General features: G+C 43.4%; 1 protein-coding gene across 1 annotated transcript in view; it reads right to left on the bottom strand.

Annotated features, from left to right (window-relative positions):
- lars2 (leucyl-tRNA synthetase 2, mitochondrial) overlaps positions 1-18,119 on the bottom strand; it is a 39,398-nt gene that overhangs the window by 4,783 nt on the left and 16,496 nt on the right. The window contains exons 5-20 of the mRNA XM_085177149.1: positions 16,715-16,775; positions 16,526-16,615; positions 16,096-16,239; positions 12,872-12,979; positions 11,798-11,957; positions 11,222-11,326; positions 10,992-11,107; positions 10,621-10,904; positions 7,152-7,250; positions 5,275-5,412; positions 5,073-5,176; positions 4,505-4,684; positions 4,217-4,386; positions 2,559-2,636; positions 1,215-1,326; positions 5-132 (exon numbers count right to left, since the gene is read on the bottom strand). Coding sequence (XP_085033275.1) covers positions 5-132; positions 1,215-1,326; positions 2,559-2,636; positions 4,217-4,386; positions 4,505-4,684; positions 5,073-5,176; positions 5,275-5,412; positions 7,152-7,250; positions 10,621-10,904; positions 10,992-11,107; positions 11,222-11,326; positions 11,798-11,957; positions 12,872-12,979; positions 16,096-16,239; positions 16,526-16,615; positions 16,715-16,775 — 2,077 coding nt within the window. The remainder of the gene's footprint in view (positions 1-4; positions 133-1,214; positions 1,327-2,558; positions 2,637-4,216; positions 4,387-4,504; positions 4,685-5,072; positions 5,177-5,274; positions 5,413-7,151; positions 7,251-10,620; positions 10,905-10,991; positions 11,108-11,221; positions 11,327-11,797; positions 11,958-12,871; positions 12,980-16,095; positions 16,240-16,525; positions 16,616-16,714; positions 16,776-18,119) is intronic.

The following is an 18,119-nucleotide window of genomic DNA, read 5'->3' as shown; positions in this document are numbered from 1 at the left end:
TTACCAGTACAGACAATTCCACAAAGTCAGGGACCTCCAGATACTCTGGGTCCACAGTCGGCCAGGACTGCTGCAGGACATCCCCTTCATGTTGGAGGATGGGGCTGAGAGGGGTTTTCACCTGGCAAAGACCTGGGAAAGACCCAACATGGACAATATTTGTCGACTCTCAGGAAACATATGCGGAGGTACAAAAGAGTCAGCCAGAAAAGGTTTTATTTTTAAAAGAAAGAAAAAAGTTATATATACATTGAATTTTTAGTTCTGCGGATGACTTTAATGTTGCTTGTATTTGTTAATCTTTATGCTGAGACAACATCTCGGTAATGGGTCATACAACAACGACGCAGCTATTCTTACAGCGAGCTCCTGTCCTCTGGAGGCCCAAGGGAAGGATGTGAACTTCCTCTATCCTGCACTGTGTGTGTAAAATTACGAAGAAGGGCTCAGAGAGTAAAGTACAGTGCGACAGAGGTCACACATCTTGTATGTCCTGTTTATAACGCTCGGTGATTCTCAGACTGTGGGGGCAAAACATGACGAACACGTACCGGGGAAACTATGCAGTGAAACTCGAGTAAGCTGAATAACTGAGGAATTTTTTTAAATGGGGTGGGGGTAGGACAATAAACAAAAAGAAGTTTGCTGATGCTATCGTGCTGAACTTCGTTTCACTAAAAAACAACTTAAGCTTCTATAGCTTCTTCTGCTATACGTACATGATGTACATGAGCACACACAAACACAAAACATGCTCATTGTCACTCATTAAAACCAGCACACACACTATACGCTTTCCTTTCAGCTGGACTCTGTTTTCTGGTTCTCTCCTCTCTCAGCTGTGTGCAGAAAGCTCGCGTCCGTGCATCCATGAAAAGAAAAGGATGTCCTCCAGGGCAGCGCAAGGGCACGCTTCCACACGAGACACAGAAAGTGACGCTAGAGCTTCCTTTCTGTTGTTTAGCGTTTCAGCACTGTTTATTTCAGGCGGAGTGTCCTGATCATCACCACTCATCGTTGGGTGTTCACTAGTGTAAATTAGATGTTTAGCAGAGGCCTCTTCCTCTTTTACACACCAAAATTATCCTCATTTACAACTATTTAAATATCAGCTGACAAGCGGTTAAGTGTAAGAAGCTGTGTGTTCAATCTCTGTCCCTCATCGTGTGACACATTTCTTCTTTACATTAAATATGCGCATAAACTTCACCAACCTGCCCAAAGCTCAGAAGCTAAGTGAGGGGCCATGGGTGCTGTCATCATAACCAGGGCAGCCAGAGCTTCCTCAAACTCCACGCTGTGTTGCAACAGCCTGACTGTTGCACTCTAGACACACAGAAGCAGTGGAGAAAATGTGATTTCCAGTGTGTTCAGCTCTTAAACAATACTTGTACCATATTTGCAGTTAGTTCGCCTCAGTTGAGTCACGCCTCATTTATTCATATTTTGCAAGGAAAATGGGAAATAGGTGCAATGATTTACTGAAACGTGAGAACATTGACGAAAGTACAGTATAAAAGGCAAAAACAGAGTTTGTACAATGAGCTTAAAAGTCAATATTTGGTGTGATCACTTTTTCTCTTCACCAGCCTGAACTCTCTTAGGCAGCTTTCTTGTCATTTCTTTAAGTAGTTTTAGGAACAGTTTTCCAGGCATCTCGAAGGACAAACATTAATGCTGTTTGGATGTTCGCTGCCTTTTGTTCTATTCAGTGTCAGGATGATCCCACACTGCTTCAACAATGTTGAGCTTTGAGGAGGCCAATCTACAACTGATTGATGTGTTTCTATTCAGGTATGCTTTTACTGCACTGGCAGTGTGTTTGAGATCATTGTCATGCTGGAAAAAGAAGCTGCTGCCAATCAAACACTTTCTCGATAGTGGATCAAAATCTGATTCTACTTTGTTTGGACAAGATCTCCATGACCACTGGCTCTCAAACCACGACAGAGCTTCAACTGTGTTAAAGATGACTGTACACGCTCGCTGTTGTATCTCTCTCCTGGCTCCTCTGTACATATTAACAACAAAGATTTCACAGTTGGATTCATCACTCCATCAAACATGCTACACTGATTCTGATGTCACACCTCAGCTATTTGTCCCTGCCTTAAGAATAACCTCTCAGGTCCTTTGTCAGGTCTTTTCTGGATTCCTTTTCCTATTTCTTAAGGACATGACTTTAGATGTTGCTCATCTGATGTATTTATGTATTTATTTATTTTTAGCCAAGTTTTAGGCTAATAGCACTTTAGCACTTGGTGCAAAAATACAATTTTATGCCTGTCAAACTATGTTATCTTAGGCATTTATCATAGATTCAACAAAAGAACCTGAGACTGGACTAAAAATGAGTGAAAAAACAGCCAATGTCCAAAGAAAAACCTTGAAAGACCTTCAAAAACCCTGGAGAACCATCGCCTGTGACCACATTAAAAAATTACAAGAGGAAGTCTGGCTCCTTGGAAGTAAAATATAATAATGAAATAATGAAATAGATGGTGGCTGAAGACTTTTTGCACATTATTGTCCTTCAAGATATAAGAGAGTGCACTCACGCTCAGTGTGTTAGTGAGTCCCATTAGGCGAGATATGGCTGCGTTGAACAGGAAGTCCTCTGTGAAGTGCGTCGTCACCTGAAAACACCAACAGAGAAACACGGCACAGTCGGTGAGTAAAAACGACAGTCTGAGGCTTTATGATGCGTTTCTGGATCCTAGACATATGGCTGCTTCCAGATGGGTTGGTGTTGTCACTTATTATTACAGAGTGTGCCTCGGATGAATCACTGGAAAACAATGACAGGTTCAGAAGACGGGCCTCCAGTCTGTTATCGTCATGTGGACCAGCTGAAGCCACAAAGTGAGTCAACATTCCCCTGCTCAGCTTTCATGGAAAAGCGAGCCATTTGGGAGGGTCCACAGGGAGCAGGTTTATCAACGAGGCTTTTGAGGGACAGATCAAAGGACAGCCTTGGCTTTGAGGGCTTAGGGCAAACAGCCTGAGGTCCTTTGAAAGCAATGGCCTTGAGGTGGGAGGCGGGGGGTAGAGAGCGACTATCAAACCTGGCAGCCAGAGAAGGCTATTTATAAAGTGTGAAAGGAGACACAGTTTAAAATCAATTTCCAGCGCCTTCTGCTGCTACCCTTTATTCCAGGGGTTTCAGGTTGCGACGGATGTTTAGCACTGAAATGCCACAACTCAGGACTTTGTACTGCGAGACTGTGTAACGAGTGATATATTACTTGCGGTCATTTGGTGCCTTATAAATGAGAAAAGACTTCTTAACGTGCCTTCCAACTGTAACTTTTAACAAAGTGGCAAAAGGCTGAAGGATATTAATTAATACCAGGCATCAACAACTTTAGCACAGACAAGAGGAACAAGCTGAGAGCTAAATTCAAAACAGAGCAAAATGACAGATGCAATATGTTGCCGAAGGACAGTGAATGTTAAATCTCACTGACAACCCGAGATTTGACAACGGGCACATATCTGACCTCTGCTGGTGAGAAGTGCTGCAATATGTCACAGTTTAATGTCACAATGAGACGCTTAAGCCAGGGGTGTCCAACTCCAGGCCTCAAGGGCCGGTGTCCTGCAGGTTATAGACATCACTCTGGGTCAACACATCTGAATCAAATGAATAATTCATTCCCAGGCCTCTGCAGAACTACAAGACACGTTGACGAGGTTATTTAGACATTTAAATCAGCTGTGTTGGATCAAGCACACATCTAAAACCTCGAGGCCTGGAGTTGGATTCACTCGTTCTCACTGGAGCTGCTCACACCGACAAATTTGCAGCACTGGCTTTTTTCGAAACAAGCTCAATTTTTTGGATCCGAATAAACACATTTGTTATATTAGACTGGATTTGGGAATAAATGTGCTCATAGCGCAAAATGATGATACGGAAATAGTAAAAGAATACTGTTTTACTTCAGACACACAGCTAACCACACAGATGTGATCCTAGCTCTGTCAAAAAGAGCTTAAACTGTCCCACTGACATCATGAAATATGGACAAAAGCAGCCATTATACAGCTTCAACTCCTGGATCAAACCATTAAAAGTCTGCCTTCTGCTGCCTTCTAGTGAGAATCGGATGAACCCAGAATCTCTGTTTCTTCCCTTTCTTGTTTAGAAACATCAGGACCAACTCATCATCACAACGCTTGGTGTGTAAAGGCCTTTAGGCTGCAGAGCAGTTACCTCTTGAATTGCGTAGTTCTTGTTCTCCCAGATCTTTTTGGCCTCTGCGAGCTCTTTCTTTTTCAGCAGTCTGGGGTTGGGGACATCTCCGAGCTGCCGTGCTGCTCTCAGCTTAGTAACCAGCTGCCACAGTCGAGACTGCCATCGCAGAACGCCAGCAAGAGCATCGGCTGGAGTGGGTCAACACACACAGGACACACAGGAAAGAGCATGTTTTTACAAGAAGTTCAAACTTCCCACATCATGAGTAACTTAAGGTGTCTGTGTAATTTTGCAGACTCTTCTCACTCTTAGCATTCCACAGGATGTCCTGTTCAGGCGGTGCTGCATAGAGGATGTATAGTCGTACTGTGTCCACGCCGTACTGCTGGACCACGTCTTGTGGGTCCAGCCCATTGTGTTTGGACTTGCTCATCTTCTCCCACGTCACCTCAACGCGACCGCCACTCAGAGCCACTGGCTCCTTATCTGGGAGAAACAGGATGGGGTCAGAGATAGCTGGGATCAACAGACGTCCTACTTTGATAACTAGCAGTATCTCTTGTTTATCTTGTTACCAATCAATAAATCCTTAAATGCTAAGTATAAGAGAATGTTTTGGTATCTTCGAAGGACTTCATGTGATTTGGCTTTTCCTGAGAGTGTCTGATTAACCCGTCATTCAACTGGAAAAGTGCGATCTGAAGCGCTTAAATGAAGAAGGCTTCTCGCTAACAACGCTAGAAGGAGGCGGGGAGGCAGTGTTACCACACATTACAGAGAAAAAAGATCAGTCATTTCTCCAAGCCCCCCTCCTTTCTACTTGTTACAAATGTGTCACATTAACAAACACCCTCCAGCTGCACGCAGCATGTACCTGTGAAGTTTATTTCTTCTCTCTTTAGGTACTGGCCACTGCCTGCAAGCTTAAACGTCTGGCCCTTGATCAGACCCTGGACCAGGAGCTTCCGAAAAGGTTCCCTGTAACACAAAAAGAGTGTTTCACTTAAAAAACGCTCAAAATTCAAATGCACACTAAATAAAAACAAAAACAACACATAAACCACAGTGTACCCCACCTGTGAGCCACAAGACCCTGATCCTTGCAGAAATGACAGAGGAAGCGAGCATAGTACAAGTGCATAACAGCGTGTTCCTTCCCTCCGATGTACACGTCCACAGGAAGCCAGTGGTCTGCCAAGTGGCGCTCAAAAGGCCTGAAGACGGAGAAGACATTTAAAGAGGTGCTCACTTCATTTATTAGCCTAAAGCACTATCAAGAGTAATGCTAAACTGAAAAGGAACAATAAGAAGGGTGAAGTGAGGAAGGGGACAGAATTTCTGAAGACCTTTAATGATCTCTTCCTTCCTAAAATGAGGTCTGTTGAGTTTCATATAGGAGCTTTTTTGGGCTCTCACAGAAGCTATAAATGATTGTGTAAACATCATCATCTGTCCACACAAACCAATGTTGTGGAAGAAGTCTTTTCAGTAAACACAGAGGCTGCTGGCTTGCTCTATCACGATGGAACTTTTATCTTTTGCTCACTTAACGCCATAATACTACACAGTAATCATTTATTTTACCTTTTTTAATTTTAATTGATTCATTTTATGTTTTCTCGTTCATGTGTTTGTCATTTCGTTATCTGCACTTGAAGCACTTTGATGTTTAAAATCAATGCCAGAAATGAATGAATTAGCAACTCAAAGCTGCAAAATGCCCAATTATAATCCCAGTAAGCATTTTTTCAGATGAGACTAGTTTGTAGTTACGTGCTTTGGTAGACATGCACGCCGTCTTCCTCCAGGGGGCAGGCTTTATCTGACACACGAGAATCCAGAGAGGAAAAGAAGCATCGTGAAGCCTCTTCAGCTTCTTCAGACTCAGAAAAAAGTATCAAAGTAATGCCTGCTTACATTTTGGCTGCCATCACAAGTTAATAGTGAAACTATGACTATTGCTTTCAGATCTTGGCAGGACAGCCGCGTGTAGTCAGCCTGGCTGTCATGATGGAGCATCGGTAATGACGCTTTTTAGGGAAGACTTACATCATTACTCTCCTTCACACGTCTCTGCCTCCAACCCTCCCTCTGTGCCTGATAACACCTCCAGATAATTGAACCGGGGTGGAGGGGAGTTATGAACTCACAAAGCTGAAAATAATTCGGACTCACTTCTGGCAAGAGGCCAAGGAAGTCTAATACATAACACCCTGTTCCCATTTCCTTCATCGCACTTGCTACTTTAAAACATCACTTGCTTCCCATTTTCGCTCCCAACCCCCCCACCCCGCGTGTATACGGCTCAGCAATCCAACTGAAATGCACAAATGGTGTAATTGCTTTTTCTGTTGTGCCCTAATCTGTCCGGCAAAGAAAAGTGATGGAGAGAGCAGTCCCCCTCCCTTTTTAAAGCAGCTTTGCGGCTGGGTCAGGGCACTGGGAAATTAATCTCTTTTGTTAAGCTCAGGGTATCACCGCCACCCCAGCAGGTGACGGCCATTGCTCCATAATCTCTATCGGCAAAGAGTGCAACTTTCAGGGAAGCGTGTATGCATATCTGCGTGTACACAACCCAATACAAGTGTTTCAAGCAGGCAAGTGGGAGAGAGAGTGGGTGATCTAACAATGAGCATAATCATAGTTTGAGTATAACTTTCACCAATAACCAATAGCACTTATAGAGGTTGTATTTACACAGAGATTACACAGCGACCTTTCTTCATATCTAAATAGACAGACATGCTTCTTCTCCTACTGCTGGAGAACCTTTTGCAACTTCCTCTTTTCTCGTTTTCTTTTAAACAAATACGATGGTAATAAAAGGTGAGAAAGAAGGTGAGAAAAAAAGATGCAAGAAAGAAAAGTAAATAAGTCTACATTTGTTGGCCTCATTGAGCCAGAGATGGATGAACAGGAACATATTAAAGCTTCAGCAGGAGGCTGTTTATACCTGTATGCATTGTGAGGGTCTGTGTATCTAAAATAATACCAGGCCGAGTCCACAAATGTGTCCATGGTGTCAGTTTCCCTTCTCGCTGGGCCCTTGCATCTGACAGGAGAGACAAAGAGAGAGTTGGCAGAGGAAGGACTGGAAAAACAACAACAACAAAAAAAACAGGCTGATAAATTAGAAAGTGAACAAATGAATGATGTCTGTTTGTATGCTCAGAGAAAATGGCTCATTATGTGATTAACGTGGGTGCGCGCGCGCGCATGTGTGTGTGTGTGTGTGTAACGCTGCCTGCATCTGGCTGTGGGGGTCATGTCCCCGTGGAGAAGCACAGCTGAAGCCAGCCTGGCACCAGAGCTCTGTTCTTGTGCCCTGACTAACAGGCTGTGCTAACAGGAAAAGAACTGGCAGGACGCACACACGATCATGTGTTTGTGTTGGAAATGCCACCTTGTGCCCCTCTCTATCCAAGCCAAACAGCACTTGGGTATGTGATGCGAATCTGCCAGCAACACTTTCACAGTGCAGGAGAGGACATCGGCAAAGAGGGGGGAGGAGGCGGGGCTTTCGGAGAGTACTTCTGCTTCAGTTTAAAAGCATTTAATGGAACGGTGAAAGCATCTGCCTTTTACTTATAATGAGTCTCAAAAGATTTAAAATCAGTGTCCCAGAAAGACAAACAGAGAAACAGCTCTGAGCTTTGCTACAGTGTGTGCAGCGGAGCTGGTGTCGTCTCCTGGACCTCGTGGGATGTCCCCGTTTCATCTTAAACTCCGTCTACTGCTCGACGCTTTCTGATTCATCTCACGGTCACATTTCTTTAGTCAGACACGCACACGTAAAGAGGCGAAAACTCCTCGACCACCTACCATACCAGTCTATAATAAGGCTGTGATGATGAGGTAAGAGCTGGAGGTTGCCTAGCAACAAGGCTAAGGTGTAGCACAGTTAATATTTGGAAGTCAGGTGTTATTTCATATGATGAAAACCCAGCAGTATAACAAAACCCAGTCTATCACAAAAGCGCTCAAATGGAAAGAGAAAATTTGTGTGCACAAAGAAAGAAAGAAAGAAAAAGGATGCTCCTCTCCGTCCTCAGACAGGCCAGTATGGACCAATCAGGAGTCAGATTGTGGCTATTTGACGGACAGCTGGTCCCAGACTACTGAGGATGAGATTTGATGACACAAAGGTGCTCTGTCCAGAGATGGGCCTTCTCTAAGCCATGAAAGGAGCCCAGCAACAAAAGTTGGTAGCTAAAACAAACCTGTGCTGGAGAGAGTGTGTAAAATGTGCGTGTGTGTTTGGAGGGTGAGCCAGAAAAAGCCAAAAGGCTCTCAAACAGATGCAGCTAAAGGAGGCAGCTGTCCACTCGAAAGCTCTCCACTACAGCAACGTGGCCCCAATCTGCTGTGTGTCCACCTGCTTATATGTTGGTGTTGTGCTAACTAAGCAGTCTCGCCTTTTACCTGCAAACACACACCTGCACGCACACCTTCTTAAACCAGACTAAATCAAAGCTCAGGGTTCAGGTGGCAGACCAATTTACAGAACTGCAGAGGTTATGAGACAAAGATCAGCACGCAGGAAATGACTTCGTCAAGGACAGACAAAACTGCATTCCTGCCACCCATCTCTCATCGCCCTGCCCGTCTGTGTTCCTCGCAAACTTTAATTGGACATGGTCGACGAGTGACGAGAACAAATTTCAACAGACACTTAACAACGGAGGGGAGATGGGAAGAGAGGAGATAACGGCGTCTTTGTGATTATAGCCATCAATCACTGCTGATGGGGGGGAATTATAGTAGCTTTGTGGAAGTGAGTGAACACAATCTGATGACTTGTGCCATCTGCGACTGAGTGGGCCTTGGTTTTAATCAACATGGTGCCACGGCGGTGATTAGTCTTATTCAGAGAGGAATTCCCATGTCAGCAAGGCGCTCTGGAGACGCCAGTTGAGCAGTCATTCTGCATTCAGCACATTCACTGATGAGCTGCTGAGATGTGTGTGTGTCTGTCCGTGTGTGTGAGTGATTAGGCACTGTGCATAAAAGGTAAATGCATGTATGTCCGTGCTTGTAGGGCATTCGTGTGCATGTCTCGAGACACAGCTGGCTTATATAACACCCATCATCATCATCATCATCATCATCTCATGCTGCTCGTGTCAGAGATGCCACTGATTACATAACCCCGAATGAACAAAAGTATTAATCATGCAATTTACAGGCTTGCACTCAATGCAAAGTGTTCCTGTAAAGCTGTCAGGCCTCTCAGGCCCGATTGATAGCGATCTCATTTTGTCAGTGTTGTTCTCCTGAGGAAACACAGGAAAGAAAGGCGGCCAAAAACACTATAACAGGCATGATCATTTCCCCAAAACGCTCATGCTGTGCTAGAAAAGAAATAACACCGTGTATCTCATATACAGTATGACATAGACGGATGGAACTGTGGCTGTGCTGATGCTAATACTAACAGTGCTTCAGGAGATGGTGTTGATCCAGTGATACTTGTGCAAATGGGGTCTATGAGATACAGAACAAAAGGCTTGATTGGAGAGAACATATTCAGGAGTTCCCACACTAATCGGACCGGATTTTTCAAATTGTAGAAAAGAACCAGAGCAGTGACCTCCGAGGCAGTTCCTCGAACGGTCACCAGAGACTTCTAATTATTCAACGTTATAGCAGATGTAAACATGTTTAATCCTGATGCAAGAATACGATTTTGCTCTATTGCTATTTTTTGTGTTTGTGGGGCCTTGTTCCAGTTAAATACAAAAAAGACCTCTCAGCCATTCTTTGTGGAGTTTGCGCCTTTTGAAGAATTTTATTTGCAGCTATGCAATAAATAATATGGCTCACTCAATGGTTGCCAACAAACTCTTTGGACTCTTGTAAGCAAATGTTAAGGTGCAAATGACAAAAGCTGCTATAAACAGCTTCCCAAGCTGCATTTTCTGGCTGCAGTGACACTGACACTTTATGCATTTAAAAAAAAAAAAAAGTTTGTTCTTAGACAATAAACTGCAGCAGACCAGTATAACAAGTACAGGCTATAGTAGTAATTATATGCGCTCATTAAAACTGTTATTGTGTTGGCTATAAAAGCATAACAGAGGGTTCAGCACCTCCTAGCTGCTACTCTTTCCTGTGCATTTTCTACATAAATTTGAATATTAGGAAGGAACGTAAGGCCCTGTGAGCATCGCTGCGTGTTATAGACAATTTACAAATACTAATTCTCCATTAGCAGAAGTGACATGACACAAATTCATGTGCCCTTTTTTAAGGATTTAAGAAAGATGTCACATCCTGTACCGTCTCCTTCCCTCCTTCTTATACACTGCTTATCTATTTGTTTGTAATGGCACGAAAGGTTAATGAGACACATGAAGTGGGATAAATGAAGTCTACAGTCCTGCTGTGCGTTATACAAGGCTGATTATACTCAGCGTTCTCACCTGGGACATTTGCAGTTGACCCAGTCATGTGCCGCTTCTAGAGGCGACGCCCCCTTTCCTGTAATCGACGGCAGCTTTGGCAGAGTAACTGGTAACTCCTCCTCAGGGACTGCGACCGGACCGCATGACCCACAGTGCACCACAGGGATGGGTGTGCCCCAGTATCGCTGTCTGGATATCAACCAATCTCTGAGCTTGGAGCTGGTTAGGTAGCCTCCAACCTTCTGTTCTTTGGCCTTCTGGGTAATAGAGTTAAAGGCTTGCTCTCTGGTAAGGCCTGAGAACTATGCAACAGATAAAAGAAGAGGGACAAAAGAATGAAAATAGTGTTGTTTGCTTTTTATTAAAGAATGATTAGTATTAGTGCTGACCTCCTCAGAGTTGATGAGGGTTTGTGTCCCATCTTCATGAGTTTTCAGCACTGATGTCCAACTCAGATTCAGAGCTCTAGCTACAGACAGATCCTCTTCATTGCAGTCTGGGACACCTGTAACATACATGTACAGCTCCATGAACATGTCAAGAATCTAAAAACCACTCAACAGACATAAGATGACAGATCCCTGCTTATTTCAATCCTTTTTACTTGATCATAACGCACCAACCACCGTATCCAGATAGTCATCAAAAGTCTCCTTGTGTGAGATGACCAGGGGAACCTCACGGCTGGTGAACAGGTTGTGAGCTGTGACGTCTGTCAGGGAGTCTGAAGAGCAAAGGGCAGGAGGGGAATGAGAGGCAGCGCTGCTTCCCCTGGCAGCTCATTATCAACAACTGTTCACCACTGAGACTAGTTCAAGGGGAACCCAATTAACAAACAGTCCACTGCAGCTTCTACAACCAAACCTCGACTGTGTTCGAAATTAGATATTTACATTAGCGCAAGGTATCCAACATGCATCCACTCCAGGATATGGAACAAATAAAGACAAGTACAATACAAAACTTTAATGATGTGTATAAAAATATAGTTCTCACTTCTTCAAAGAAAAGCTAGTAATCATACAAGAACATATTAAAGTGTGTAAAAAATCTGAAGTTCTGATAACACAGAGGGCATAGAGTAGTGAGACATCATGTACTAAAATGATAAATCATTTATCTTAAAGGAAACCAACTAATTCAGTTCGAAAACAGCCTGAGCACAAGCTGGTTGCGAGTGTGCAGAGATGCCAACCTCTGCCTGGCTGAAAGACTTCCTGCAGAGCGGAGCGCACTGAGCTACTGCCGTGCAGCAGTCTGTGGGAGGGCAGGATGGCCAGGTAAGCAGCTCCGTACACCGTCTCCGGGGAGGAGCTGTAGGCTGACAGGGTCTCTCCTGTTTCCTTCCCATTCACCTGGAAAATAAGAGAGGAGGCATGTGGGAAACTGTCACATCCACAGCGGCACAGAGGTCGAATAAACAGCGAGGACCTGCTGGCTTTCTATTCCATATTTCTGTAAGATGGCAAATAAAACTAGAACAAAGCAACTGTTAGCATTTTTATAATTTTTATAACATATACACACACAAATTTTGAATCACAGCTTATAAAACTTGACCACAGTGACTCAGACATATAAAACACCTTCAGGGCTTACTGGGCTCTTTTAGCTACAATAAACATACTGAGATCCCTTTTAGATGGCACACAGTTATTTAAGGATATTCTAATTAACAATTAGTACCCATCATGCTAAAAACATACTGATTGGAGATAATTGTAATTAACAGCAGCATTTTACAAACTCTACTTTTTACTTTAATTTTACATTCATTCATAACAACCCTTTCCAATTATTATCCAACCCTCTTTCCTCTATAAATATAAAAATACTACAAAATATCACAATTAAAGAACCGACTTGAGTGATTTTTATTTTTAAGGAAAACTGCTTTAATAATGGCAGTAATTGGGCTCTCAGTTGGCTTTTTGACATCTCTCAGTTTGAGACAACAGGCTTGTGAAGAAGTCTAAATACGACTTTCAGCAGCAAGTAATCTGCGATCATCTGTTTGGGTAAATTGCTACTTGTAGCAGATGCAGTGAAAGCGAATAATAAGTGTGGATTTCTATGTTTTGGTACATGATTTTAATAGAAACAGATAAAAAGAGAGCTGTCAAAGAAACTCAAAGCAAGCAATCAGTGCTTGGGGTGAAAGAGATGAAATACAGAAGCAGAGAAAGAGAGAGCACTTGCTGGGAAAGTGCTGAGAGACTGAAAGAAAACAAGAAAAGTAAAGAGGAGAGAGAAAGGAGTCGAGATCCACCTTCAGTTTGAAGTCGAAGTAGCATCCGGTGCATTCTCCAATCCAGTTTGCCTGCATGGCTTTGACCCCGTACCACTCTGGAAGGTCCTGCAGGGCGTCCAGGAGGGGCTGAAAGAGATAAAGCCACAAGTTTACTACTTTGTACAAGTTTGGAAGGAGCTAATTTTCCACTTCACTGTGGAAAAGAGATATTCCTATTAGTATGTGGCCGTCTAGGATAATGCAATTGACTCCAATTCCGTGTGGCCTCTTTCAAAGCGCAGCCAATTTATTTTGACAAAGCAGCAGAGCCGACCAGGTCACATTATGCAGACAAAAAGGGATTCTCAAAAATTGTGACCTCTGCTCGCCCTCTTTCATGGATATCGCAAAGCAATCGCCTATATAGTGTGCACCCTCCCTCACACACCCCCACCTCACATACACACCCATAAGCCCATACACCCCCCCACACACACACCCAGACACACAACAACATTTATACTGCATGATTAAAGGAAGCTATGCATATCAACGAGGCTCAAGCCAAGAAGCCACAGCTGGACTGAAGCCAGAGATGGTATAATTCTCAATTTCCTTTTCAGTCTGTCAGCATCTATTACCCACAAACCACCCCTCCACCCCATCATGGTGCAGTTCAGCATGCAGTACCTCATCACAGAGTTATCATTACAAACATAAACACTGGCCATAGTCATCGCTAGCATGAGTGCGGCTCGTCAGTTATGGATTCCCTTCAGAGCGAGAGGGGAAAAAAGGGGCATAAATCCAGATGAATGTGTGTCAGCGTGACTGAGAAGCTGCTGGAAGGAGACACAGCGAAACAAAGATGAAGGAAAAAAGCTACGAGTGAGAATCGGGAAAAGGCAGTAAGTGTTTTTCTCACAAAGGCCAGAAAAAACAGTAACAGCAAGGACATGAGTCCCTGGCAACAAAGAAAAGCTCGAGCATGAAATAAGAGTAACTAAGGACTGTGCATGCATGTGTGAGTGAGACATGTCAAGTACACTTCTGGGAAATATATTAACACAGCGAGGAAACACACAAACAGCTGCACTTTGGAAGTGGGTTCAGTTGTCGGGTGTTAATTTAGTTGGAGGAAATCAAACATTTCTGGAAGCTATTTGAACAATACTGCATGTGAGCGGCGCACTGAGCTCTCGCTTTTTGTGAATCATTTAGATGTCAGTCGTGGTGTAACAGGCAGGCAGCATTTGTCTGAGTGCAACAAGTGTGATTATGCATGAAATTGAAAACTCCTGCTCCTGCCATGTGATCATTTAGCATCCTGCACGCTCCACATGGGAAGAAAAAAAAGGATCCATCTTCGTAATAATACACAGTCGTTGCACAATGTGGAATAACTTGACAGCTAAACTGAATAAATATTGCCTGAAGTTAATGTTGTCTAACAGACTCGAACACGTTTAGAGGCGAGCGGACAGAAATAAAAAAAAAAAAAAAAAAAAAGGAAATCACAGTCCAATTACATCGCTTTTTATTTGTCACGCTCTGGTTTGACACGGTCCGCCTTTCCCTCCATCTGTCTCTCTCACTTCTCTCCCTTAACACCTTCCTCTTCCTTCCTTCCCACTTCTCCGCTCTTCAGAGAAAATTAGAAATGCAGGAACACATTGTCACAGTAGGCTGCTTCCACCTCCGCTCGAACCTCTGACACGGACACGCACGGGCGACTTCGGCGCCGCGGCTGAACCTGAGCGACAGCCGACTGCGGACTAAATTATTTTTTTAATCAAAGTGACAAAGCGGCGAATAAAACCCTCGAACGGACGCGCTGGTGCTCTCGCAAGTTTGGGGTTTGTTTTATTGGAAATTACATGTGTTTTGCATCATTTCCAATGTTTTTCTTTTTTACATTTACTTCACACCTCCCAGGCACTGGTTTCAATTTTATCTCAGTATGAAATGAAACCCCACTCACAAAAACTTGCTTATGCTTTCTTTTATATTGTGATGGAAACAAGAAGAGCTCATAATACCCATAATTTGGATGCAGAGATGTCAAACTTTGTGCAAATGTGAGGATTTACTGCTTTGATGTTCTGTATCTCTGACTATGTTTAAAGTTTTGGATGGCTTTGAAGCTGAATTATTTTGTTGGTATTGCAATTTTTGGGGGATTTTCTGCACATTTGGACACCAAAAAAGATCCATCCATCCATTCGCTTCCGCTTATCCTTTTCAGGGTCGCGGGGGGTGCTGGAGCCTATCCCAGCTGTCATAGGGCGAGAGGCGGGGTACACCCTGGACAGGTCGCCAGTCTGTCGCAGGGCCAACACACAGGGACAGACAACCATTCGCACTCACATTCACACCTAGTGACAATTTGGATTTTCCAATTAACCTATCCCCACAAACTGCATGTCTTTGGACGGTGGGAGGAAGCCGGAGTACCCGGAGGGAACCCACGCAAACATGGGGAGAACATGCAAACTCCACACAGAAAGACCCCGGCCTGATGTTGGAATTGAACTCAGGACCTTCTTGCTGTGCGGCAACAGTGCTAACCACCATGCCACCGTGCTGCCTACACCACCAAAAAAGATGCCCCACAAAATTAACATCAACTAACATTAACTAAACATGAATGTAATCCCTCATTGCAGCTCTAGAAACAAAAAAATGTTATAAAAAACATTTCTACACAATTTTTCTCAACTCAGCAAACAAACTAAGATATATTCGAGTTTAAAGTGCTCAAGCACTGAGCACATAAAGCCAAACTTTTTCTCTTTTATAGGTACCTGCCTCTACAGTGTATTTCTATGTGCAAGCACATGCACACACATGCATGAGTTCCATGAAAAATGTAAGAACCTTCTTTCTGAGGCTGATTCATATAAGTCCAAAAGGGCTAATTTCACCGTGCACCAGCCCTGTTCACCCCTCTGCTTAAAGGTGGAGGCTTCTCATCAGCCAGCCAGGCCACCTGGTGGTATTACTGAGGCTTCTGGTCTCTTTTTCCTTGAAATAGAGATTCCAGGCTATAAATGATGGTCTCCAGGGGTCTGATTGCAGAACCAGAGAAGCAGGACTGCAGCTGCTGTTACTGAAGCCATGATTGTTATCAGAGGGCTCCGCAGCTCATTTTTGCCCACATGAAGTTTCTGGTCAGCCATTCAGATGCTGCTTGTCACACACATACGGGGCTCTTGTTCTCTAGCTCTGCCTCTCACACACACACACACGTGCTACAGTCATACCTTGGCATAGTTTGTAGTCTTGATGAACCATTGTGTGAGTAGCTTCTGCTCCACCAGAGCTCCAGACCTCCAGGAGTGCCCATTTTCATCCACCTGTTCATCAGCCAGCACCGTCTGATCAACAGGATCCCAGTTCACCACAGCCTTGGATAACACACGTGCACGCACACAGCACACACCCAAACGGCACACATGAGCTCACAAATTGAAAAGCACAGCTTAAGAAGTAGCTCATATTTAAAAGCATATTTTAAGGCCACTGCATTTTATTACACAAAATGAAAAAGGTTTTTTCCAGCCTGTCTACCATTTAATCCAGTCAAAGAGAAAACTCTGAGCTGCTTCAATCATTACTGCACCAGTCAGGGATCTGAAACCTGCGCAAGTCATATTATTCATTTAAAAACCAGAGCGCAAATACGATTAATACCTCTTTTTGGTATGCCAGTCCCGCTTCAAAGAGCTTGATAAATAGATACTGCGTCCACCTGTAGTAGTCTGGGAGGCAAGTGGTCACTTCCTGTCAGGAAAGTGAGAATCAGACTCAAAGGGGAGCAAATGGGCCTGAGAGCTGCCAAAACTCTGTCTGATGCTCAGCTCATCATCACATGCTGCTTACCCGGTCCCAGTTGAAGCAAAGCCCGAGCGTGTCCAGCTGCTCCCGCATAGACTGTATGTTACTGAAGCGAGAGGAACGGCACTAGAGTTAGGATATACTGCACTCATGGGCCACTTTGTTAGGTACACCTTTTCAACTGCTCAACACAAATATTTAATCAGCTAAATTGATCAGCAACAGCAACAGAGGACTGCATCCAGTGCCACTCTGTCAGCTGTGAACAGGGAACTGAGGTTACAGATGGCATATGCTCACCAAATTTGGACAACAAAAGATTGTAAAAATGTTGCCTGGTCTGTTAAGTCTTAATTTCTGCTGCTTTAGATGGTAGGGTCGGCATTTGGTACAAACAACATGAAAGCATGGATCTGTTCTGCCTTCCACCAAAGCTTCAGGTTTCTGGTGGTGTAATGCTGTGGAAGAGTTTTTTCTTTGGGCATACTTTAGGACCTTTAATATCAGTTGAGCATCATTTATGACAACAGTGCACCCATCGTCTAATAGCTTCTTCTAGCAGGATATCAGGCCATATCACAAAACCTCCGTCACCACAAACTGGTTTCTTGAACATGACAATAGCCCTCATTTAGCAAAATTACCTTTGGAGTTCTGAAACATGCACACCAGCCTATTTTGTTCTTACCACTGTGCATACGTTACTAAATCATTCTGAACCAACAGGTTTGTGCTGACTGCATATAATCTGCATACAGCCATGCCTCCATTTTCTCTATAAGGAGACAGGTTTACCTCCAGGTGAAGCAGAGAGAGCGGTGACGTGTTGCAAAAGAGACGTCTGGACAACTAAGGCAAAGAATTAGGTGAAAATCTGACTGATGAAACTGAAACAATTGTGTCCAAAGAGGAAGCTGGAAAAAGGAAAACATTTCCAAAGTGTTTCTGTGAGCGCTGTTTAAAAAACACATAATAATAAAAAGCGATGCTCTGGCTGAAATAACGGAGGTTCTGAATATCTTTTGGACAAAAAATTGGTAGGAAAAAGACTTGAAGGAAAAAGAAGAAACCAGAGCATGTAATCTGTCAGCTCGAGATGAGAAACTCACTGCAATGACAGAAGGAAGAAAAGAAAATCCAGATTCTCCAGCATCGGTGGGATAGTGCCAAGATTTTCATATTAGACTCTGAGTGATGACATCCAGCAACAACAGAAGTCATTTTAAATTAAAGATAAGAAATATAAAAATACTAAATATGTTTGAATTAAATGCTTAAAAGGTAAAACTTTCCATTTAGTATTTTGTTTACTTACATGCAATTTTAGAATTTAATTGTAATTCAGAGCATTTTGTGGCTTATTGTGTTTTTGACAACTATAAATGATGACTAAATGCCAATGCCAGTATTCATTTTAAAGAACTGTTTGAATTCCCTTAGACAGCCATTC

The sequence above is a fragment of the Neolamprologus multifasciatus genome, chromosome 11 (assembly GCF_963576455.1).
Source record: "Neolamprologus multifasciatus chromosome 11, fNeoMul1.2, whole genome shotgun sequence".
Classification (NCBI taxonomy): Eukaryota; Metazoa; Chordata; class Actinopteri; order Cichliformes; family Cichlidae; genus Neolamprologus; species Neolamprologus multifasciatus.
The sequence above is the reverse complement of the archived record's forward strand: the minus strand, read 5'-3'. Positions and strand labels throughout refer to the sequence as shown.